We start from the raw sequence: 26,591 nt of genomic DNA, 5'->3' as shown, positions 1-26,591 counted from the left end.
TTGTATACTGTTCGTTATCTCCATATTTCACTTAATTAGTCCCCTACCGGTGAAACCGGAGGGGACTATAGGTTTCCTCCTCGTCTGTCCGCCCGTCTAGCTGTCCGTCTAGCTGTCCCTCCATCTGTCTGTCAGTCTGTCCCACTTGGTTTTCCACACCTTTTTTCTAAATGCAGATATTGAGCTGATTTTTGGTATATAAGTGTACCTTGATGAGTTAAGTTCAACTTTGGATTGCGTTCTGCTTCAATAATTTTTTAGGGAATGTTTTTTAACAAAAAAATTTTGCAAATGACCAATGACAAGGTAAGTAAATTTACGAGTTCCATTTTTATTGGAAAAAAACCCAGCTGTCAATGATATCAAAAAGCTTGGATTTTAATTTATCGTGAGGAATGGTTGTGTATAAAGTTGAAAAGTCGTAAGTTTTTAAGCTGTTGATTTTGGTAAAATCTTGTGATTTCAAATTTTCTAAAAGTTCCTTGGAATTTTTAAGTTAAGGAAATACGGCCTTTTCAATTTTTAACGGTTTTCTGCACCTTTTTTAAACGCTTGCAGGTATTGAACTGATTTTTTTTTTATATGTGAGTGTATCTTGATGTGTTACAGATCAAGTTTGGATTTCGTTCCACTTTAATCATTTTGAAGGAATTTCCTTCGGCCTTTTTAATTAGTCCCCTACCGGTGAAACCGGAAGGGACTATAGGTTTCCTCTGAGTCTGTCCGTCTAGCTGTCTTCTGTCTGTCTAGCTGTTCTTCTGTCTTCCCTCTGTCTGTCTGTCAGTCTGTCCCACTTCGTTTTCCGCACATTTTTTCTAAACGCTTGCAGATATTTAGCTGATTTTTGGTATGTGGGTGTATCTTGATGAGTTACAGATCAAGTTTGCATTTTGTTCCGCTTCAATGATTTTTGACGGGATTACAACCTTTTCAATTTCTCAGGGTTTTTCACAATTTTTTTCTAAACGCTTGCAGATATTGAGCTGATTTTTGGTATGTGACTGTACCTTAATGAGTTATAGATCAAGTTTGCATTTCGTTCCTCTTCATTGATTTTTGACGGAATTATGGCATTTTCAATTTTTCACGGGAAACAGATTACACTTGCTGGTAGCGCACTAGTATTGCTAATGCAATTCTCTCAAAATGCGTTTTTGTGTCTGTGTTTTCTGCTATTTTTTTCTAAATCATAGATAGATTGAGCTGATTTTTGTTATGTGAGTCTATTTTGATGAATTAAAGATCAAGTTTGCATTATGTTCTGTTTCAATGATTTTATATACAGAATTACGGCATTTTGCCGCCGCCATTTTCATTTTTTAATCGGAACCAGATTACACTTACCGGTAGGGGACTAGTATTTCTAATGCAATATTCTCAGAATGCTTGATTCACTTCGGACTGTAATCTAAAGAAAATAATTTTACTTAAATATGTCAAAATTCCTTTCACTACACAATGATTATTTGACAATAAATTGGAAAATATCGATATATTTGAGGCAAAATATTCTTCCTTGAGTATCTTCAAATTATTAAAAGGGCCTGGACACAGTTGCATTGATTAAAGAACAAGAGCCACGAACCATCAAGAATGGCCCTGTCTAAAAAATATTAACGGGTTTTTGTCAATTGATAGTGAAGACCTTTAGCTTTGCTTTGCCTTTATCTTTTTTCGATATCGATTATATTTTTTTTTATATTTTTTGAAAAAGAGAGTTTAAAGTAAGATGGTGTTTTAAAAGAAAAATGCTAGTAGAACGTCATTTTCTGTAACGTAACGTCGTAGGGCAGAAAAATTACCTTGATCGATTTTACATGCATGAATATGTGACTTTGAATTAAAACTTGTATTGATAATATAATAAACATCATAATTAATTTAAGACAATGAAAAGCATTTGGAACTTGATTTAGAACTTTTTCGACTTCATTTAGATATCAGAGATGTACACCTACTTCTCTGGGGCAATGAAAATTTATCATTAGAGTTAAACACTGGCATTTTTGCTGCTGTTCACAAGTTCATAAATGAATCCTGTAGGTTTAAATAGCTTGTTAATATATGTAACTATTCTATTGTTTAAGTTTTTGATAATTTTTGCCTGGCAATTATTATTATGAGTTATATTAAGGAGAGGAACTAGTAAGTTGATAGAGCTTGTTTTTCATCCTTTTGATTGTCAATAAAATATGTTCAAAACAAACAACAATATACGACGTGCTTCAAATGCCGATAGTCTGACCAACTTTGTTTTCCGGTTTTTTCCCTACAGGCCTAAAGATATTAGGCAGGTCTTTGGCATGTGTATCCAGGCACGTAGTATCGTTTTTCAAAGTTGGGAAGGGGGCAGTCAGGAAAAAAATCGACAAATATTCGAATATTTTTCTCCAAAATATCTTACCTGCAAGGAATTTGTAAAGGTAGAAGTATGCGAAAATTCTATGATCTATGAAAATTCTATAATCTATGAAAATTCTACGACCGTTATTTCCATGTAAATGTACCAAAAAATTAAGCATGAGCAATTTTTCGTTATTATCATACGTAACCATAGTGTTAAATCCAATAGTGTAAGATCTAATAGTGTAAGATCCAATGAATGATTTTCTGCAAACATTTGCAACATGACAAGGGCTATAACTCTAGCTTGTACACATTAGATTGGTCGGCATCTTGTTATTGAGGAAACTACTAGTCGTATTTAACGCAGATTATTTTTCAACAGAAAATAATCAGAATTTTGTAAACAGATAATAAACTTCTAATATGTAAATATTCCAGCAATGTTTGTACGCTTACCATTATGATTAACATATAGTTATATACGTATAAATCTCGTAAGCATATTGATGATATTGTTTGGCTTACTAAGGTGATGATGATTGATTTAACACATAGCATCCTTTCTTTATTTTTAAAGATTCACATATTGTCTGTGTTTATGTCTTATTTCTTATACATCGATTGTACAATGTATATGAGGTTTGTTGAACCAGTTTAATCCACAAAATTATAAAAACAATTTTTCTTTGTGTTTACTTATGTGGGTATATATCCATCTTACTATCTAAATCGGTACAAACAGAAACGAGAAAGAGAAAACGTGCATTAATATTAAGCGTTAAACTAAGTTTTAGTAGTAGACAAAATCAAATCAAAATTAATATTGTTAAATTTGGTATTTAGTTGATGTAGCTTTCCCCCGAACATTGGATAGCTGTTGACCTGCAGTTAAAGATTTTTTGTCTATATATGTTGTGGTTTTCACTAACAAGTGGAATTCGTAGATAATTATTTGATTCAAAATACTGTAATGGAATCAGGTTCTTAAATTAAACATGCTCCGTTCCTTCTATTGGCTTTGCTTCCAAAACACCTGTTTTTTTCTTGGAGTCCACAGTAAATTAACCCCTAGCCTTAGTCTGATCACCCCCTAGACACTCATGACGAAAATTTTATAGAATGACAGGAGCTTTAATACTTTTTTCTATTAATATTTAAATAACACTAACAGTTAATTAATACCTTAGCAAATGAAATGGAAATCTGAGACCTTTAATCATTGCTCAAGTTCTATGGTCCAATTGATTAAGAAATTCAAGACTTGTGAAGAAAATGGATATTTGTGAGAACGAATTATCCCTTTTTTCAGTAATTATGAAAGAAATTCTAGAATAACTAAAATCGATAAAATCCTTTGAAAATGAAACCTTATAAATTTTGAAATGCTGATATCAAGTGCTCGACAATTAAAAGTGCACATGTAACAATTTTATAAAATAACTTGAAGGAAGTAGATAGATTTAGTAGAATTCGAAAAGAGAGGTCCAGTATGCCATTCTAGGAAACGATGAATATGATTAATTACTTAACATATTTCTTCTTCTTAGCAACATTTAGTTTAGTTCAGTCTAGCGATCCTTGTGTCAGCTTCAATGGACAAAGGGTTGTTGGAAAGAAACTTTCTGTGACTGCTATCAGAATTATCAGAAAAGTGGGCTTACAACTCTGTTTAAAACATTGCCAACAACAACATTCGTGCTTGTCTGTCAATTACAATCGAGAAACTCTGGAGTGTGAATTGCTTAATGTTGGAGGAAATTCTTCAATACCGTTTGTGGACTATGATAACTATATTTTTGAGGAAGTAACAGCAGATGTACGTAGGCAACTTCTTTCTATTTTTATTTGCATAGAATGAGTATTAAATTTTTCAGTGAAAAAGGCCTACCAACAGGTTTTAACTATCAAAATATTACTTTTACGATTTCAGTTATAGCATTACATGTTCTTATGTATATGTTTCTACGTAAAACTTGAAAATGATGCGCATTGATCAATCACATAAATGCAAGACATGTAAAATCTTTATCCGAAATTATTTGATATCTGAGACAAATTTTATACTATTTTTACGTGTTAAAAGATTACATAAAAAAGAGAACATAATCAAGAAAGAATCATTTTTGAAGAAAAATATATCCAAACGTCTAGAGTGGATTGTATGATTGTTGAGAGCTGATTGTTGATTGTATGATATACTTGTAGGATAAAAACAGAACTTTGTGTGGAAAAACACCGTGTAATAGTTATTCAACCTGTATTTCTACGTCGTCATCAAAGAACTTCTGTATTGCTACAGGTAGGCCATTTTCTTTTTCAAGGAAATTTTGAAAATCTAATAAAACTGACTTTAAGACTGTATGAACACTGTACCTAAGCTTATACATTTTATATTACTGGACAAATTTTTAAAACTTCAACTTCTATTAAAGTATTATCTGAAAACAAATGAAGTGTGTTTTAATATCATTATTGATATATGAGGATATGACGGTTTCTAACTTGTATATAAACACGTCATAAAAGTTTCCTACAATGACGGAAACCATCTCAACCCAGTGATGACAATAAAAACACTATGTTTTCATAGATTTAACATTTTCTTTTAATGAAATTATATTTTTTTCCAAAATATAGAAATCTACAGCCATTTCGCTTAAGGTTGGCAAACCACCATGTACATGATTTTTTTCCCGAGAATTTCCCATTGAAAACCGGTCCACGGTGATTAATTCTGGTTATTCAGGATGGATTCCTGTTGTATAGAACATTTTTAAGTTACTGGTTTGCGAGTTTGAGTTGTTCGCAATTCATGGATACATCTGGCACGCGTTTAAAGCTCGGTCTACAACACATTGAACAGCAGTGACCTTCAGTTGACTTCTCAGATTAGGATTAAAATGTAGTTTCTTGTATGCAATGTGCAAATAAATACAAAATTGTACAATTTTTATATTCAACATTCCTTTTTTTAACAATTCTAAACAAGTTTTCACACTTTATGAACAAATAAATAATTAACGCTAAAACTTTACTTCAGAAGTACATTTATAGCAATGTTTTGCTTTGTGCGGTCGACTGTGTTTCATCACAACAAATCCACACATGGATCAATGCTAGATTCTATTGCGGGTTTGTAAGAAACTTCACACATACAAATATTCCATGCCGTATATATGTACCATAATTGTTATTTGCCCATATTGTTAATCATTGTGCACCTTCCAGCTGGGTTTTGAGCTATATTGTTTCTCTGTAGAATGTTCAGAATCTGTTCCTTTCCTGGAAAATGGAATCATTGTAAGTCAAACCTATTCTCCTCCTTCTGTAACGTATGGCTGTCAAGAGAACTACATTGCAGTAGGTCAAGGGAACACAACACAATGCACACCAGGAGGAAAATGGACACCCCTATCTTTGATCTGTGAAGATCTGGGTATATAAGTTTTCACTGGCGAAATTTTTATGTGTTTTCAAATGTACAATAATTATTAAATCTTGATTTATTTCATGAGCATGCTATGGGCATAAAACACTTAAAACAAGTTGTTCAATATTCATTATCAAGGTCCGATACGGTTACAAAATGGAAATTCACCAAACGAAGGCAGGGTTGAGATATACATTAACAATACATGGGGAACCATTTGTGATGACTCCTGGACAGAGACAGAAGCTCGTGTTGTCTGCCAGCTGATTGGGTATACTGGGTAAGTTAAGTAAAGAAAACAACTATATATTTCATTTTTCTGTCTTGTTATAAATAGTTTTCACTTACGTTTATTTATTTATTTATTTATTTATTTATTTGCTTTCAGTATTGCCACTCCAAGAACCTCTGCCTATTTTGGGGAAGGTGATGGCCCTATCTGGTTAGACGGGGTAAAGTGCTCCGGATCGGAGTCTCATATTCGTTTGTGTACACATTCCCCAATAGGAAGCCATAATTGTTATCATTTTGAGGACGCTGGTGTTACATGCGAGTAAAACTCTACCTATTTGATGGTGGAGATAGGGATGACTTATATAGCTTTTAAGCATTGTATACAAATATAATATTGTATGTCATAAAAATGAATTCTACAGATATTTAAAATCTAAAAGTGTGCCGTTTTGTATTTTAATTTTTTTTGCAACTGGCATCGAATGCATTTTATCTGGCCAAGGTTTTTTGACAAATGATGAAAGACTTTTTTCAATTTTTAACGTTAATATAACGAATACAAATTTTAGATCTCATCAAAAAGTTAAACATAATATTGCTCGACTTTTACACAATACCTGTCTTAAAGTCCTCATTACACATATAATCACATCAACTACACAATAGTAGGAAAAGTGCAAGAGTTAATATGATAGTGACAATTTCGATAAATGGGCACCAAAGGTTCTACCCATCATCTGATGGATAAAACACTTAACCCACTCTACTTCCTGACCCAGTAGATCATTAAAATAAAATAATGTCATTTCCATGAATGGAAAGAATTGTTTCGTTATGCATGCTTTAGTTTATTCCATATCAGTCTCTTAAAAGACCCTTGTTATATGAAGGCATGTGTTTAAGGCATAATTTTTTTGCACATAATTGCATGTAATGCAGCTTAGTAATGTTTTCATCGTTCCGATTTTGAAATTGACAGGAAGCAAAGAATTGATGATATTGTAATATAAAGCACGTTATGAATTATTTGGCTAATTAAATCATTTTCCTGAAGTGCATAACAACTTTTATTGAATTCTATGACTTGTAACAAAAGAAAGAAAACTGAAATCATTATTCATACTAACATTCTTTGATAAGAAGATTGGAGTCGAATTTTAAAAGGTGTACAATTTCAAATAAAACTACATGGTAGTTAATTACAACATTGATTTTCAGTACTAACAAAAGAAGCATGACTGATGAGAAATTGTTTTATATAAATGCCCCAAACGAGGAAAATCAATTAATCAAACCTTAATCTATAGGAAAAATACTGGTAGCATTTAGAAAAAGATTATAAAGACCATTTGACTATTTTCTGGAAAAATTCGCATGAATGTAAAAAACCTTTTAATTCATTCGGAAGGTCATTTTTTTTTTCAATTTATCATTATTAAATGCTTGTACTTTGAGGAGAAGTACCAAATATCATGAGAAAAAATTGGATTTCTGGTGTAAGAAATATTTACATGTATTAAATTGATGAAATGACCATGTTTCCTTATCTTCAACAATACCTTGTCTTTATTTTTTCCCTTTCAAGCAAATTTAAAATATCATCAAGCGCAGCTATGTTCAGGCTATCCAAAAGCTTAATATGCATTAGAAATATAGTTTTTTTTATTTCGAGCAAGGTTTTGATTTCAATTTGTATACTATGTATACATGTATGTTAAGTCACGTTTTGTTCGCCGTCCACACATGTACAGCCAATATGCGAGGAGAGTTTTTATCAGGTTTTATAATAAAGCATACATGTATTTGTCATGTCACAGGACTTCGTTGCTCACATGACAGACACATAATTTTCCTCAATTTTGCACAAAAATCGCATCGGCACAAGTGATAAACGCATATTATTGTGACATTTTGTTACATAAGTCAAGTGCTAGGGTCAAGTTTGAATTCTACTTTTAAAGTAATTTTTTCATGAGAACTTCAACTTACCCACACACGAGGGTATGTTCCACTTTCATCGCAATTTATTCAAAATAGGCTTTTCTACATACAATACCCCAGCAAGTCTGTTATAGATATCTCCTTTTTTTTAAATAAACACATGTGCTTATCTAATATATACACGATCTATAAATTCCTATTCTATGTACTAACATGAAACAATGGACATTTACCAGTTTATGTTTAGTCATTGTGAAGACGTTGTATGTCAGACAGGCAAAAGGAAGATCAAAAATATATTGCAAATATTTTCACATTCATAACAGCACATCGAAGCTTAAAACAACAAATCTAGATATCTTAATTCAACATTAATGTAAGTCTTCATGTCGTATGAAAGGAAATCAATGTAAAGTAATTACACTTTCCCAATCTTTTCAGCTCAAATTTGTAGAGACTTGACGTCATATGCTATTATGACGTCATATCTCGGTAGTTCAGAGAAGTAACTACAGTTGGTACATTATGAAATTTTATGGACAGCTTATCCAAGCCGCGAGGGGATATAAATTTTATATTTTGAAAAGAGGTAACAAATATTGTCATTAAATTAAAAATTTTGTTATCATTTTGATAAATAAATATGTTTCCTTTATAGTTTATTTTCAACAATAATTTGTCTATATATTTTCCCTTTTATGGCCCTCTAAAATTTAAAAGCATAGGATACTTAAAATTCTCATGTTTCAGAAACAAGTTTTTTACGACCAGCTTGTTCAGTCTTTCTAATTTGTAGTTATCATAGTTAATAGGAAAATAACCGTTATAATTAAAAAAAAAAAAACCAATGTAAATGTTCATTGCACGTACTACACGATCTCAAACACTCGGAATTGTTTTAAATATATTTTTGAATAATTTTCCACGCTATTAAAATACTTTAACTTTCAAACTTAAGATATAACAATTGCTGCATCTCTTTCAAAGTTCCTAACTTTATTTATATTGAAAGGATACACAATTTTAAATTAACTTTAAAAAAGAGTACCTTTATAAACCGAGCCAGGATACTGACAAATGTTGATGTAACAAGAACTGCAAAGATCTATTCAAAATCATGATAAATTGAATATTGTTTAAAAGTTATACAGAAAACATATGCTATTCGGTTTATCAGAAAAAAAAATATTACATATATATAAACATTTATATATCTTCATGAAATATGATGCATCATGGTCCCGAAATCAGGTGGATCCTCCTTCATTTTTTTTCGGCGCTGTTCATAAACCTATAGAGATGCGCCGGCTGGGGGGGATCAAGTCCCAACCCGGAACGATTCGGCTCTTCGCACTTCTATCTTGAAAACTAAGCTTAACGAGGTTCGCTCCTGAGCTTTTGAGCAGATTTATATCTTAACCTATATTTCAAAAATTCTGCTTAAAGTTTTAATTCTTACAATAATTTTGGATTCTACAATGCCAATTAAACTATATTCAGTTAAAACTCCAGGATTAAATTCCATACCAAAAGCATTAAGTGAGGAACTATATTTTGTGGTGGAAGGTTTTTTAGAAGAAAATGATCATTTTTTTCTCTTTCGAAGTATTTAAAGGATGTGAAGTTTGGGTTCCTATTTTTACATGCAGTCTGCACACAAAGTTATTTTGTGCAGTGAACTGTTTTATACTGGTCTTAAATTATATAATAAATAAACTGTCATGAATTCTATCATCATATTTGATAAATATAGCAAATATATTGTGAAAATCAAGAAAAAAATATCCCTATTTTAAGCTTAAAATTAGCACTATTTTAGTTATACCTAAAAATTAACATCACAGACCCCCACTTTTTATTTTATTTTCTGAATATATAAGATACTTTTAAACATTCTTCTTAAATTCAGTAAAATGTCATTACTTTCAAATGATATTTTTGCTTGTTAAATTTTTAATGGCAAAAAATGAAATTTTTTGAGTGCAAAAAGGTCAATTAATTGAACATGCGGAGTAATTTGAAATTTTTTTCGTTGTCACAAATTTCAATGTGTCTATTCAAGATGAAATAAGATTGTGTTTGTTCCCATAATCTATTTGAATAAAAAAAAATATTGGAGGAAAACTTTTAAAAATTGATTTATGTGAAAGACATACTTACAGTGCAAAAAGGTCAAACTAAATGCTCTGTAGCACCAAAAGAAGCGCATTTACCCCCATTTTTTGTTTTGATTTTTAACTAAGCTATGTGTATAAATTCTAAAAATATACTTGATAAAAAATTCTCATTACTTTTGATTGCAGGATCGAACCTCCTTAAACACACTGAATCAGAATTGCAGCTATGTTAAGGCTGTCCGAAGGCTTAAAATGCATTAGAAATATGCATTTCTTTGAGCTAGATTTTAATTCCAATATGTTATATGTGAATGAATTTGTAAGTATTTTGTGATATGAGTTTAATCAGGCATCTTATATTAAAGCATTTTTGTGATGTTACTTGACTTTGTTGATCACGTGACGGACATTTATGAATTCTTAAATGTTGCACAAAGTTCGCATCGGCACAAGTGCAGAACATAATTATTGTGAAAAGTTTGTTACATAAGTCAATTCCTCGTGATCTCTCGTATATATAAAGTGCTGGGGACAAGTCTGAATTTTACTTTTTAGGAAAATATTTCAGAGAAATTTAACTTACCCACAAAAGATGGGACATTTTCCACTCTTTATCGCAATTTATACACAATAGGATAAATTACATACAACCCCCAAGCAAAATTCAGTTAGAGGACATGCTTCTCTTGTAGATTCAGACAGAATATCTTAAAGTTATCCATATTAATCATTTGTGCCAGTCAAATATATACACCACTCCTAAATTCTAACTCTGTCAACAGACCTTTGAGGGAAGCGTTTCTCATTCATTTTTTTGTTATTTGAATATGTGCATATTGGACAAAAGGCAAAGGAATAACGATATTAAATTGCAAACTTTCAACATTATAACAACACACTGGGGCTTTAGAAAACAATCCCGACACTTGAATGAAACATTCTACATGTTATTTTGAAGTAATGTAAATGTCATGACCCAGTCCAATCAACTCAAGTATGCAGTGACTTGACGTCATATGCTATTATGACGTCATATCTAGGTCGTTCAGAGAAGTCACAGTTGGAACAGTTTGATATTTTACGGACAGCCTTATCCTAGCCGCGATGTTTATACACAAACACAAATAATCTCTAGTGTTGAAATTTCCACTTTTCTTCTCACGCTTCTTCATCGTTCACGGTAGCTCAGTCGGTAGAGCGCTCGCTCCGTGATCGGGAGGTCGTGAGTTCGAATCTCGGCCGCGACTGACCTAAGTCGACAAAAAATGGAAAGCAACTGTTCCTTCGCCATGCGCTCGGCACCTTGAATTGAAAATTGCCGGTCCTTCGGATGAGATCTTGAAAACCGAGGCCCCGTGTCACGGCAGGCGTTGGCACGATCAAGATCCCTTTCTGCTCACCGGCCCCGAGTGCCGAGTAAAGGTAAAAATTTGAAGCCTTTCACCGGTATATGGTGACGTCTCCATATGAGTGAAAATTCTCGAATGGGACGTAAAACAACATACAATCAATCAATCTCACGCTTCTTTAATACCAAAGTGGATGCCATTTCTGCTTATCTACCCAGACGTCTGATGAGTTACCGTCTCAGTGCCTGTTACTCCAATGACCCTCGAAGTCCTCCACATTGATTATCCCACACATCGACGGCATCCAACTTCAACAGGAAGTCACCTTACTATCAGGCCTCGCTGATGGTGACCGTCTGCAACCATATCTTGGTTCTTGATCGAGGTCACTCCTGGGCTTCCACAATTCTCTCCTCCCACGGTACTGTAATTTTTAGCAGAATAACCAGCCGAGACGAGGGATAACAAATAACAATATCATGAATCTGTTTGGTTACTGCTACATCCTGCGGGAACTACTTACCACCTTTAAGATCTGCTAGCAACTGCCAGTCGCTAGCGGAACCAAATTGTTCGACTCCTTCCACTCCGCCAAAAGGATTCTGCTTACAGGCCCTTACGAAGTTGACAAATTAACGACCTCCTTTGTTCTTAAATTCCTTTCTTGTTTTTCCAGCACGTCCTTAAAAACGACGTGCAAGCAAGGTTTATAACCTTATAATGTCTCTATTTGTATCTTCCATCTGTCAGAGCTACTGGACATGAAGACAAAAAGTGTTCGAGGTTGGCTGGCCTACCACAAAGGTTGCAGTTTGAGTCGTCCCTCACGCCACATGTTACCACATTGGTTGGAGTTAGGCAACATATCATAAACGATCATAAGCTGGCTTTGCAGTCTCTGGGGTTCTGTGGTCGATATATCATTCTAAATAACCTTCTTCTGTCGAGCTCCTTCGCAGTTACCTGCCTCTTTATGCTGACTGCCCTTACTATTCTTATATGTTCCTCCATTTTTCAAACCTCCTTCTATACCAAATGCTTGTCCACGTCGGACGATGTACACCATCTTACCGTTGATATTACTCTTAATCCTTGCCTGGCTATTCCTACACTTCCCACAATTTATCCATGCCTCCGGCGTGTCTGCTTGGCTGATCACTTTCTGTCAGTTTTGATATTCAGTCTTGCCTCTCATAGCTTCAGGAACTGTCTGAACTCGGTGACCTTCAACTCCTCGACGATTCATGTCAATGACAATTGAAGCTCATGTTCATGGCTGCAAAGAACAAAATTATTGAAATTTTATAGTCTTTGACAATTCCAGTCTCTAGGCGTTACCACGATGTTGTGAAGTCCTGAGTGGGGAACTTTAACTGCAGCCTGTCGAAGTAACTCTTCAGCACTGGTATATGATAGCGCTGTAATGTATGTTGTTAAACTAGCTTATAAGGCATATAACTATTATCATTGGCTAGTTCTATTTCATCTCTTTTGCCTCCTCTATGATTTGTGTTAGAGCATTTGTGTATTCTACTCATTCTGAAATACCTGGTACTCTTTTCTGCACAGCAATTTCTATATATGTATCTGTTGGTTAGCATATATGATGGCATCTTCTTTGCCAAAATACTAGAAAAATCTTCCTATAAAAATACAACAGTAACAAGGTACAAAACTGCTTGAGTGTCTTCGAATTTTCCTCTTTTGCAATCAAACACCCCTCAGCTTGGTGCCGACTATTAGCTAACTGACCCCTTCTCCACACGACTCTCAGACGTTCCCATATGAGTTGTGTAAACCTCGGCAGTTCTTGTAACATTTGTATTGATGGTTAAGATATCTTCCTTCTTCTCCTGCTTCTTTCTGTCCTTCTCATGATCTTTAGCGTCTCCCTTTTATCCATTCGTAATCCAGCCAAAGAAAGTTTACCCACTTACTTTGATGTTCTAAGTCTTCTTGCCAGATGTCGCAATTCCCAAGATGATGATCTCCGTCTTCTGTTCCTAGTCACTACTTATCTATTTCCTAATAACGGTATCTACATCATTATCGAACTTTCATTAAATTATCTTTAAAAAATTTGCTCATTTTCCCCGCTCTGGAGGACATCGGGAATATCTTTTCATGTATAGGTCTATGGCGGGTTTTAAAGTTTTAAAATGTGATGCATCATGGATCCGTCATCAGCCGGATCCCCATACATTGGTGAGGAAATATTAATAGATCACTAACATGACTCCTTTTTTCATCATTATACATGCTTACAAAAAAGGAAATGACCTGCTGTATTAATCATGCTCAGCTTATTAATTTCTCTTCCTTTTGTTGGTGATCAGCTACAGTGTAACAAAACTGAAATGACGATTTTTTGCTTGCTCATTGGAATCTTTTTTTATTCCGTTACAGGTAATTTAACTTGTCAGTATAACAGCTAATAACTTTATATCCTGTTTATAAAACTTTCTCCATAGGTAATCTTAATGTTGAAAGGCTAATTCTTACTCAATTTTTAAAAAGTCACACCATATATTATTAGAAAAGGAAATATCTAATGTATGATATGAAAGTCCTCGATTTACGATGATAATCAACACAGTTGCCTGAAATAGTTTTGTATGTTATATTTTTTAGTTTTAATTACTAGTAATTGTTTGTTTAATCATTTAAAATAACTTTGATTATGAATAATAATGATAATAATTAATATAATTACTATTGCATGTATTGCCATCATATGTATTACCATCATTTTTTCGTCGATTGCTTTTGTATTTTTTTCCCTTTCTTTTGGTCCTAGATTCCTAGGCTAAAGGGAAAAAAACTAATTGATATACACGTATATTCCAAAAACAAACACTTATCTGTTTTACTTGTGGAAATAATAATCCCATGGGATCCTTTAAGTATCTCCAATTATTTATAAAGTTAACGACATAAATGCTAGTTTGAGTTTAACATTTCGTGCTTTGAAGTCAATTACCATTTCTCGATTTTATTTTTCCATATATAATAAATATTAAAGTATATGTTAATTCAACTTTCATACTTCCCCGATTTAAGAATATCAGTTTATATATTTTTCATAAAGAAAAGATTTTAAAATCTAAGTTGAATTCTAAAAGGAAAAGAAATCCTATGAATTTTTATCACTTATTACTCTATAATAAGTACAAGCATGAATAAATTCTGATCATAATAACCATTCATTCTATTAGAGCACAGTGAGGGTAAAAAAAATACAAGTGACAGACTGTGCATAGGAAAGAGATGTTTATACAAGAAATACTTGCGCAAATACACTTTATCATACGAGGCTAGGACTGTGTCAATTTCCTACATGTACATGCAGCACTTAAAACTTTAACCGCAAGAAAAAAATGTACAAAAAGCAAATGTTAATTTAGGATTTTGGAAGAATATTTGTTAAAGTTGAGAAAAATCGACGTCTTTGTGTTATTCTATTATGAATTTTTAAAAAGATTAGGGACATTAAAACATAATGTTAAACGATATTTTTTTTTTGCTAAGACAGTTTTATTCTTTAAACAATTAAAGCAGAATCTATCGCAACTGACTGTCGACTGCCAGGAGTGTTATATCAAGGAACCAAGAACATAACAGAAACTGGCAGACCGTGTCAAAGATGGGATGCACAGACCCCACATGAACACGGTTATGATGTTTTTAGCATTGCACAAGAAAACTACTGTAGAAATTTCGACAGAGAAGAGCCATGGTGTTTCACCAATGACTCGAATGTCCGCTGGGAACTCTGTGGGGTGGAAATATGTGGTCAGTATAATTTGCACTAAGATGATAAAACTGTTTAATGTTACTTGAGTTGTAAAATGTAAGGATCTTTTTTGTCTTTTTTTTTTCAGAAACACCGTGTCTTAATCAGTCTTTTTATACCAAGGAAATAAGTAGCCAATGTGTTTCTGGTATCACAAGTGATAGTGAATACTGTAGGTCAGCGCTTTATACATAAACAATAAGACAGTGAAATAGCTTCATTTACACGTACACAAATAAATATATTTTACATTGAGTCAAATTCTAATCAAACATAATCTAATAAAAATATCAGAGTAACAGAGTAACAGAGTAACAAATCAAAATCATTCAATTGTTGTGATAGTCTGTAGGAATTCAGGCTTTTGTACGTGCATTGCTAATTTGAAGAAAACAGGTAGTGCATAATAATTTGAATGTATATAAGGAAACGTCTTTAAAGAGTAATGTAATTCTCGACCAGAAATTTAAATGTGATCATTTTAACACTATTGTTCCTGTGCACTACACAAACAACCGTTTAACATTGCATTAATGTGATATGCATATTTTCCAGCAATATATTAAACCTAGTCTCGTGTTTGAAGAAGAATATCGAAAATCGCACTGGTGTAAATTGTCCCCAGATTACATGGCGATCTATTGCTCTTCAAATAAAGGGCACTTTAGAAAAGTTAACTGGGAAGTCCATCTCTCAATGTAAGTTAACAAGAAAGTTTACTCTCTTTTCTCTGAACGCTAGTTACATGTAAAGAAAAGTCCATCTCTAAATGAAAGTTTAAAGGGAAGTTCATTTCTAATGTTAGTAAACAAAGAAGTCAATTTCATGTAAATAAAATCAAAATTTTCATCCGCATATTTTTTTCCTTCAAAATATTTAAAAAATGTCCTTTAAATTGAAAAGAATGTGAATAGATTTATAACGGAGAATGTAGAAAGAGCGATATTTGAATATCAAAGAAATCAATAATTTCTTGATTTCTTACAGATTTGATATACGAGGGTTGATCCAAGAGTTAGTGGAATCTTTTTTTTTATATTTTATTTATTTTTTAATGGAAGTGAATGAATATTAAAGGTGGAAATATAAAGGCTTGCTGAATTTTCTTAATAAAAAAATATTTAAAAAATTCATGATAGTAACGGCATTTGCCATAGAAACGGACGGTTGAAAATGCGGGGGAGACATTTTTTTGTCCATTATTATTTCTATTCTTGATACTCACCGTGAAAAAAATGCGCTTAGTTTCATATAAAAAGAAAATGTTATCATAATAGCGATTTCTTGAACTTTTATAAATCTTTGTATGAAAGTTTCGTTGATTTTACTGGATATTTAGTGATTTTATTGATGATTTCTGATTATGATGACAGTGTCGAAATTCATTCATTTACAGTGGCGCCTCGTTTATCCGGACGCCTCTATCCCCAACGAAATCATCCGGATAAATGAATCGTCCGGATAATTGACTCACTTCTCCAAAAAAAAAAAAAAAACAAAAACAAAAACAAAAAACAAAAAAACAACAACAACATTTTCCAAGTCTGATTATATATGCACATTGACGGCAAGGGAAAGAAACTTGGTTTATTATTTTTAGTTTATAGTTTTAAAAGAAGTAATTAATTAAAATGAAAATATATTAAAATGTAATTAATACAATAAAATATGGATAGGCAATTTTATGCTGAGACATCCTCTTTAAACACAGGAAATTTTTCCGCCTTCTCTTTGTTATGTAACTTCATGGGCTGAGCAAATTTTGATCTACTGTTGTTTTATTTCGCCATATATTATAATTATTGAAGCTCATATGATATGAAAGAACTGTTCAGCATCATCATTGAAAATGTTCAAATATAAACTAATCCCGTATATTCACCGTATATTCATTAAACAGGGTTACTATAAAATTAACTGAACACTGCAAGGTACATGTAACTTCAACACGCGCAATCAATGAAAGTATTAAAAACACAAGTCATCTTCATAATAATCAACATTTTTTTTTACAGACTCTTAAGTTTGAATTTCGATCGTGAAACAATACCTTGAAAAACGTAATCAACTTCTGAACGTTATATATTTCTTTTCTATAGTAATGTATGTTCATAGACATAGTACATTCAAAAGAAAGATATTTCTTCATTTATATAAATGTACCTTTCTAAACTGTCTTGTGGGTAAAAAGGCGTTTCAAATACTTTTTACGTTTTTAAACTATCGCAATCATCATAATAAACAGCATTACGAAATCGCTCGTAATGTTTATTTCATTTTATTTGCAACTCTTCTAAAATTCTTATGAATTTACCGATGTATATACGGTTAGCAATATTATTTTGAACGCATTATTGTTTAATTCATGTGCAGTGTAAGCTAAATTCTTCGAGCTTCATAAAAAACGTGTGATTTAATTGGGGGTAAACACACGCTAATTATAGACGCTATTTTTTTTCTTTTATTAAAATCATAAAAGGTCATGAGCATATCATAATATCAATATTGTCTGTAGGTCACAGGTAACCGCCTTCAAACTCACTGCATGGCCAATGTTTTAAAAACAATTAACACTACTGCAAAATAAGTGTGAAAAAAGACGTTTCTTGAAAAATTACCGTCCGGATAAACGAGTCATTTTTCAATGAACTATTACGTTTTTGTAGTAGAAATCGACCGTCCGGATACGAAACGCGAATTTCCGGATTAATGAGACAAAATATCATGGAAAAAATTGGTTCCCAAAAAATATCGTCCGGATGATGAAGCGTCCGGATAAATGACGCCCGGATAAACGCGCCACTGTAATACGTTTTGTGAAAATCTCAGATACACTCTGACTCCGTTGCATAGAGTAATGATACAGGAAGAAGAAAAGTAAAGTAAGCAACCGGTTTTCATGTGGCCTAAGCAATTTAAGGAAAATAGAACTTTTGATGACGAAATGTCCAGCAGCTTATTACAAGGGCGTTCTTTCCTCGAAGACTAATTTAGAGCGTTTATGGACGTGGACCGCCAATGCACTTTGATTGACATTGCTACTGAAATTGGAAAATCATATGAAAGACAAAACGTATTTTGTCTAAATAATCGTAATATGAAGAAAGTGCGAGATGGGTACCCAGGCTTCCCTCGAAGGCAGAAATGGAGAGAAGAATGCAGTGCACTGTAAAATTTCTAAGTAGATTTGAACGAGAGAGTGAGATGCTCCAAGAATGTGACGTTACATACCTGACTTGACGTTACGTCAACGTCTCCCCCAGATTTTACAACTGTCTAAGTTAAGAAAGCTTGTGTTACCTTAATAGTTATTGGAATGTTGTGAAAGTTTCCAGTATTGTTGCATAATGACTCTATTTTATAGATATGTCTTTTGTTTGCTTTGATCACGTCACAATAAAATTTTAGAGAGAAATTCCACAAACTTTTTGATCAACCCTAGTACACTATATAAATCATTTACAACCATAATTCGACCAAAAACATATAGACCAATCTATTCATCATAATCTAAAAAGGACAATCTATTATTTAAAATGAGGCACAAGCAGAACAAGCTTAAATATCTTCGAATGTTCTATCAAAAATTTAATTGAAATATTCTGCATTGCAGGCATTCTTTCACCATGTCGAGATCCCAGTGTGATAGGTGATTCTTTTGTGGTGATTAACTTTGCTATCCCTTGTTACAGTCAGTTCATCATGAATGCAACAGGAGATGAATTATGCCGGTATTTATTCAAAATACATCTTAAATGACAAAAAATAAATGTTTAAAAGATAAACAGTATTTATTGTCTTAAGTGTTTGTGTGGAGTTGTTCCATTCGAATATTAAAGTAACAAATACTGAAGGACACTGCAATAGAAATATATGCTTATTTCTGTAATTAATTATTTTTTTACCATTTAGAAGACTGTCTTTTCTATTTTCAGGCTTCTTCTAAAGGCTGATTTTTTTAAAGTTTGAATTTGATTAAAATTCTCAGCGTTAATATTCAAAAGAATATCAAATTTGAAATTAATCCGCCTAAATGAGTAAGTGCTTAAACACTTCTTGTTCTCTTATGTAAATTTAGAATAAAACAGCGTATTGGGCATTGTGTGATATCAAGGGTACAAGACAGTGACAAAACAAGATCTACTTGTGTCGTCAAAGATAAAATAACCATGGCTAACAGGTTTTTGTCTCTTCTTCCTGCACAGATTCAACAAAATGCTAGTCTTTGTAAGTATTCTTTATGACAAGGTTTTATATTAAGTTTTTTTTCCCCGATACATCTCATTTAACTCGAAATAAAAGACAACACAATGTCTTACACATCTGCTTCATATCTGAATGTTTTACTGGAGAAAGATTTAGATGAAAACTAACATCTAAACTTTATGTCCAAGGTGATTACGTCAACTTTTCTCTCCTCATTTCCCCTCTTTTATGTAGAAATAAACCATTTTTGCCTACATACAGTGTACGGGATTAATGTCTATAGTTGCTTCAATTCCAAGAGCATGTTGTTCGTAAAAATAATTTCTAAACTGAGGCAAGATTCTGACAAACAAGTTGACGATACAAAGGTTTCAAAAATCTCATTGAAAGTTTTAAAACATTTTGCATTAACTATGGTTGATACAATGACCTTATTTGTAAATACAGCTGCAGTATGTCGTTAGATGGAATGTAGACCGACGTCTTTCATACAAACTGTTAGGCCATTATTTTCATACTGAATTAAATACTAATTTCTCCGTTTACTCAATCATGACAAAGAACACACTGCAGTTTTGACTGGTCGACAGGGAATGCTTACCACTCCATGCTATCAGAGGTCCATGTTTGCTGTGCTCACAATTTGTATTGTTTCATCGGCTTTTTATGTATGTTTACTGATTGTTTTCTTCATATTTAAATTTAAAATTGTTCTCCTCTGTTACTTTTGTAGGTGTCAAATACTTTTATTCGGAATTCCCTGCACCGCTGGAAAATATAACAGGTATCAATTTAATTTATCCTATATTAATCTTAAATTCATCTTATTTGCCTAAAAGAATCGGGTTCTATTTGCAGGAGAAAAAAATTAAAATAACGATAATAATAATTATAAATAAATAAATAAATAATTGGGATTGTAATACATTGATCTTATACGTTACAATCAAAATAAGCGTCTTTCACGATATTTGAGCAATTTGCGAATCTTTCAAAAATAATTAGCTGTATGATTTTTCCCGTTAATACATTTATCCTTTAAAAATTAAAGTGAAATTAATGTTGTTAATATGGTTTCTATGACACCCCAGAATTGAAACCACAAAGAGATAAAAGAAAATTCCTTTAATTTTAATTTTGACGACTGCTCACGGTAGCCTAATGGTAGGGCACTCGCTTAGTGATCGGGATGCCCGGGTTCGGTTCTCGTTCGCCGCGCCGACGTAAGACGTAAACATAGGTAGTGACTGTTCCTTCGCGAAGCACCCGGCACTAGAAGTCATGGTCCTCTCGGATGAGACCTTAAAAACCAGAAGTTTTGTGTCACGGTGGGCGTTGGCACGATAAATCCTTACCGCTCAAAGTCGCTGATTGCCGATTATAGGTCAAAATTTGAAGCTTTCATTGGCGTACGGTGACGTCTCTATATTAGTGAAAATTTCTCGAATGGGACGTTAAACAACACACAATCATTCCATCAATCAATCAATCAATCAATTTTGTCGTTAATTTCAAGGATGTATAAAACCCACCCGAAATAATTTCATACTTATGTCTTCTAAAAGACGCAAAAAAGAGAATAAAATGACAATTCTGTTAATAATAATAATCTTAAAAAAAAAAAAAAAAAAAAAAAAAAATGTAAATGCTTTATTTTGCAAAAAAGAAAAAATTGAGAATCCCATATATTGGGCATTTGGGAGCCTACATGTAGAATGTGTATTTTAATGGACTTTTGAACATAAATACTGTTCGTTATCTCCAGATATTTCATTTAAAAAGATAAATTGTCATATGCGAACCATCTATCTATGTATGAGTTTTCACTCTTTAAGTACAATAAAATTCAAGGTCATAGTTAGTGGTCAATGGTCAAATAGTTTACCTTGTCTACTGATTCTTTAAATGTCTGGCTTTGAAATTTTAAATCTCCAAATATCGAAAACTTCATATTCAATATTTTTCTCATTTTGACGGTTCCATTTCAATCATTCTGTTGATTTTGTAACATTTGAATCATATATTTTCTTTTAAGATATCTTGAAGTGTAGCATATTTACATGAAAATTGTGAATTCTATTTTTGCATCCAAGTGTATACCAATATTTAACCGTGTCAATATATTGTACTGAATATTAGTAATGAATTTTGAAGATAACGAACAGTAATCAAGATCAAATGTCGCTTAAAACAATAAAACTGGCAACAGAGCAAACGGACCTCTGAAAAACATTAGAGGTGGAATCAGGTGCCATAGGTGAGTAAGCATCCCCTGTCGACCGGGTGCCACCCTTCTTGTGCTCCTTGTCATGATCGGGCAAACGGAAAAATCCGTAGACAATTCAGTGATAAAATAATGACCTGACGATTTGTATTCGACTTAATAAAAGACTGTATTTGCTTACAAAGTCATTGTATCAACAATAGAATTTGCGAATTGTTGACATTAAAAGAAAATGTTGATGTCTTTGTTTCATCAACTGATTTGTCGATAGCTTGTCTCATTTTAGAAATGTTCGTATGTAGAGTATGCTCTTGTATGGATTCAACATAAACTCCATATGCAGGTGATAATGGTATATTTCTTCATAAATAAGGGAAGTTGATAGAAAAAAATAGGCATCACGTATATGATGGAGTTTTGTTGTTAGGTTATCATTAACGTTTTTTTTTTTCTAGTAAAATATTGTAAGCTACCCAAGGGGTGGCTAGTATTTCTGAATCCTCAGCATGTATACAGGTCATTGCTTCATCATCTAAATAAATCATCTATTTACCAGGATGCACCAATTTAATTTGCTCTCATGTAAAATAGACCAGGCTCCTCTCTTTGTAGATACTTGGTGGAATAATACTTAAGATGAATGACCAGTCACACTTATCATTTATTGTACGTACAGCATTTCATTATCATAACAATATAGGCAATACACAAATAACAACATAAGAAAACATGGCTGATTCTTCAGAAACACAAGTTTAGATCGTCCAGTGTGGGAGGAGATTTCTAACTAGGCTAATTACGTGTAATTTACATTATAAGTATCTCACCGTCTTTGTTTTCTTCTTTATCTTTTTAAATGTTGCCGCCGTACAACTAGCTGAAATCTGTCGTTACGTAGTACGCGCTTGCTTATAACCAATCAACAGCTTGTACGGAAAGCTGAGTTCCCACACAAGTTCCCACACAGAACTACTTTTGCCACACAAGCTGCCGTACAATATCGTAACAAATATAACAGTGTAAAATTAACAACTGGAAATAGAATACATAAAATAAACTTGACTAGACGAATAAATTAATACCTTCAATGTTTATAAAACATCCCTAGGCTGTACAATAGGTACTGAACAATGTAGCGTATGAATATCGTAACTACCAACGATAGCGTAAACAAATATAGTTCTGATTAAGCTGACTGATAATAAAGTTAATGCTGACAATAAAAAACTACTTATAGCCTCAAAATGCACAACAACTCAAATTAAAATGTAGAATCTGATCCAATATTCCTAACTTGAATCATAGATTACTATAGTAAATATGTCACTAAACCGGAAGTGACGAGTAAAGTATGATGGCTACCAAAACATGAAATGTAAAATCCACCCTCTTATCCCTGATATTATAAATCCTACGACTTTACATGAAGCAATAACAGGTAAAATATGAAGATAATAGCTGTGACTACAATCGTATCAAGATAAACTGACATATTATTTTCGATAAAATCGTAAACGAACAACTTTTCTGGCAGGCACATGATGAACATAGATTTAACAAGTATGAGAACTGGACGACCGCACAATATTACGTACAAAATAAAGTGATATATTACAATATATTACAATATCCAAAAATGAAACAGATTTGTCAGAATTGTGGTATCTTTTATTCCAAGTTCAAGGGGATACAATGAATCAATGTAGGAATGAAAAGAATATTGTTAATTGATAAAACGTCGTCGATATAACAATATAACAAAAAATATATTGCTTTAATTGATAAATAACATCACATATATTTGTAATATATCCAAAGTTAATTTTTCAAAAATGCACATTCTCCAAAATGTCGAATGTCTCATTTTGACCTCTTCCTACAGGAGTCAGATAGGCTATATTTCAAACTATATGGGCAATCTTTCATATTACACTAAAAAAATTATCATAGAACAAAATAAAAAAAAAATATTAAAAAGTGAATTTTAGGAAAAATTTTCCCACCTGTTTTGAATTAGTTTCATTGCAAATATTTGCAATATTTTTCCAAATAAGTACATTTTCAATACTTGTAAATTTAAAAAGTCATGTGCTATCACGTAACAACTGATTACATTCTGTTTTGTTCTCTGAAAACCTACTAGTATGCTTGATAAAGCTATTTTATTATTTAGATACTAAAATACCTGCAGAAAGTCCAGAAACAAACTCTGATGTGTCTCAAACAGCAATTTTTCGTAAGTTGACTCTGATTAGGCTATATTGTCTTTTTTAACATAAAGCTTTGAGGTAGGATTTCCAAAAGAAAATTATTTCCTGTTCAATATGCATAGATTTTCATGTTTAATATTTTTAGGGAATGTTTTCCTGCTCTTCAATTTTCATACAATTTTAAAACTGTAATATTATGTCACAGACTTTATAAATTTCGTCCTATTCTACGTGTTTTTGCTGAAAAAATATTGTTAAAAAGAAAATATGTCAGAGATTAAAACAAAGAAATTTATTGCAAAGCCATGTAAAGCATTTCATGTTTATCACTTTATTTATATGTAATCATATTGTTACGATTTATGCATGTTTCAGTTGTGGTGGGATTTGCTGTTGCATTAATATTTGCTGTCAGCTTTGCAATCAGCATTTACAAAATAAGGTTTGTGTCCTGAAATTTTTTTCGAAGTTTAATTAAATCAAATTTCAAGAAAAAATATACAAATTCAGATGTTGCATGTTTTAGATTGATTGATTGATTGTATGTTGTTTTACGTCCCATTCGAGAATTCTTCACTCATATAGAGACGTCACCATATACCTGTGAAGGGCTTCAAATTTTTACCTTTACTCGGCACTAAGTGCCATTGAGCAGTTAGGGATCTTTATCGTGCCAACGCCTGCCGTGACACTGGACCTCGGTTTTTAAGGTCTCATCCGAAGGACCCGCAACTTTCACTTCAAAGTGCCGAGTGCATGGTAAACGAACAGTTGCTACCCATTTTTTTAATCGACTTAGGTCTGTCGCGACCGAGATTCGATCTCACAACCTCCCGATCACGGAGCGAGCGCTCTACCGACTGAGCTACCGTGAACGTTGCATCTTTTAGAAAAGCTTTATATGAGACCTTTACTCTTTTTCCAGCATCATTTTTTTCTGGACTTTCTAATTTATACTTAAAGCTTTTTAGCAAACACGAACCGCAGGTTTAAGTGGAATTGTCTGATAAAATTTGTCCGTTGTTTCTCGTCGTGTTGTTGTTGCAAACTTTTCACATTTGAACTTCTCAAAAACCACTTGTCCAATTTCAACGAAACGTTGCGTGAAGTTTTTTTAATGAAAAGAATTGCAATTTGTTGAACTGAACGGCCATGCCCTCTTTCCGGGGGGGGGGGTGTTAAAAAAATTCCTTCCAAATTAATTGCGTCATTTAAAAATCTTCTTCTGGAGAACCAATGAGCCAGAAAAAATAAAATTTACGTGGAAACTTTGCGTCACAATACGGAGTCGAAATATTTATGAACATAAATGGCAAATTTGAAGAAAAAAACCTCTGATGGAGAACAACAAGGCAAAGTGATTCAGGCGAGCGTTAGGGCCCATGGGACTTTTGTTTTTGATTGTGTTATTTACTGTTTTTTTTATTTCTTAAAAACACATGGTATCTAACCACAACAATGACAACCTGTTTTTAATGCACACAAGTGTTCTTCATTGCATAATTATAATTATAATTAGATTTAACATGTTTTTTTTTTCATGTACAAAGCAATGAAAATCAATTTTTGAAACACATACATTCAGGAGGACATTGTGTGTGTTTTTATTTCTATATCTTTGACAAAAGAATTGCTGGTGAAGTTAACATGATTGATTCTGAGAGTATATAATTGTTACATTTGAAAGTGGAACTTTCTAGAAATGATGGACGGAAGTATCGAAATTCCACTTTCAAAATTTTATTACCTCGTCAACTTTTGTGAACTGTTTTTAATTTTTCGCTTTTATTTGTATGAATTCAAACATGGATCTATATAAATGTACATCACTTTGACACACAAGTCTGTTAGTTAGTACATAGTATTGATATATTCTTTAGAATAATTGTTCTGATTTAAACTTATGTTCCTCAATTCAGAAACTCTATTTATATAGATTTTTTTCAAAATCATACAGAGCAATAACATTGAGAAAAAGACGGAAAGAATTAATGCGCCTCCCAAGTATTCCAAAGTCAAAAGATTCTCCATACGAAATAAAATTGACCTATCCAGATGGTCCGTATTTCGATCCCGATTATGAAATCGTAGAGGAACAAGACGAGGGTTATGAACATTTGCCCGGACCAGAAGTAAATCCTTTCACTCTGAGTCTTACAGATGAGGATGGGCCATATACAGATCTTAACAATGCAGATGGAACATATCTAGATGTAGTACATAGCAAAAAAGAACCTAATGATTATGTAAACGATTCTCCTTATATTGATTTAGTAGATGATACAATTGATAATCATCTTGAATCAGAATCAGACATTTTACAATCAGAGACTGCTGAAACAATAAACCTACCTGAGACCATAGATACAGAAAGAAATAAAGAGCTAAACGATGATTTTCCACCGTGATTTAGAGTTTGCATGTATTTTGAATACTGATAGTTTTTGCGCCTGTATGAGGAAAGATTGGATGTGAAGAATGAAAATAAAAACTATCCTACGGCTTTCCTATACATATTCGTTTTTTTTGTATATTTCATCTGCAAAAGTTATTAATAACAAACCCCCCTCTTTTTTTAGATCAAAAGGTCCATAACCAGATTGCTTTACACGATTAAAAGATCGGATATATGTTTCTTACGTAGAGGTCTTATCGGAGAAAAAGGCACCGAAGCAAATAACTTCGGAATATTCATAAACTGAAAACTGTATATGCATAGTCAATTATTTTTGTTCACTAGT

The 26,591-nt window shown here is 32.7% G+C and overlaps 2 protein-coding genes across 3 annotated transcripts; both read left to right on the top strand.

Moving 5' to 3' along the window:
- Positions 1–3,853: 3,853 nt before the first annotated feature.
- On the top strand, positions 3,854–5,790 carry LOC133204314 (uncharacterized). The gene is made up of 3 exons (XM_061340040.1): positions 3,854–4,162; positions 4,552–4,645; positions 5,606–5,790. Exons 1-3 carry the CDS (start codon positions 3,854–3,856, stop codon positions 5,788–5,790), a joined length of 588 nt encoding a protein of 195 aa, XP_061196024.1.
- Positions 5,791–13,765: 7,975 nt separating this feature from the next.
- LOC133204069 (uncharacterized) lies at positions 13,766–26,363 on the top strand. Of its 2 annotated transcripts, none has more exons than XM_061339847.1 (10): positions 13,766–13,823; positions 14,976–15,209; positions 15,299–15,386; positions 15,766–15,908; positions 18,824–18,941; positions 19,289–19,437; positions 20,150–20,200; positions 23,814–23,876; positions 24,226–24,292; positions 25,808–26,363. In XM_061339847.1, the coding sequence occupies exons 1-10, from the start codon at positions 13,775–13,777 to the stop codon at positions 26,256–26,258; spliced, it is 1,413 nt and encodes a 470-aa protein (XP_061195831.1). In that variant the 5' UTR covers positions 13,766–13,774; the 3' UTR covers positions 26,259–26,363. The 2 variants fall into 2 exon arrangements, with proteins under 2 accessions (XP_061195831.1, XP_061195830.1); XM_061339846.1 differs by having other exon boundaries at positions 14,973–15,209.
- The last annotated feature ends 228 nt before the right edge of the window (positions 26,364–26,591 follow it).

Source organism: Saccostrea echinata, unplaced genomic scaffold (genome assembly GCF_033153115.1).
Source record: "Saccostrea echinata isolate AGI-Se365-2 ecotype Australia unplaced genomic scaffold, CSIRO_AGI_Sech_v1 ptg000052l, whole genome shotgun sequence".
In the NCBI taxonomy this organism is placed as follows: Eukaryota; Metazoa; Mollusca; class Bivalvia; order Ostreida; family Ostreidae; genus Saccostrea; species Saccostrea echinata.
Note: the sequence above shows the minus strand (reverse complement) of the source record. Positions and strands in the feature narration are given on the sequence as shown.

Excerpts from the sequence above, each read along its gene's own strand:
- LOC133204314 (XM_061340040.1), top strand. The coding sequence starts at position 3,854 with ATGAATATGATTAATTACTTAACATATTTCTTCTTCTTAGCAACATTT. Across the intron at positions 4,163-4,551 it reads TTGAGGAAGTAACAGCAGAT|GATAAAAACAGAACTTTGTG; the intron begins GTACGTAGGCAA and ends ATATACTTGTAG. Across the intron at positions 4,646-5,605 it reads GAACTTCTGTATTGCTACAG|AATGTTCAGAATCTGTTCCT; the intron begins GTAGGCCATTTT and ends GTTTCTCTGTAG.
- LOC133204069 (XM_061339846.1), top strand. The coding sequence starts at position 13,775 with ATGACGATTTTTTGCTTGCTCATTGGAATCTTTTTTTATTCCGTTACA. Across the intron at positions 20,201-23,813 it reads ACCGCTGGAAAATATAACAG|ATACTAAAATACCTGCAGAA; the intron begins GTATCAATTTAA and ends TTTATTATTTAG. Across the intron at positions 24,293-25,807 it reads ATCAGCATTTACAAAATAAG|AGCAATAACATTGAGAAAAA; the intron begins GTTTGTGTCCTG and ends AAAATCATACAG.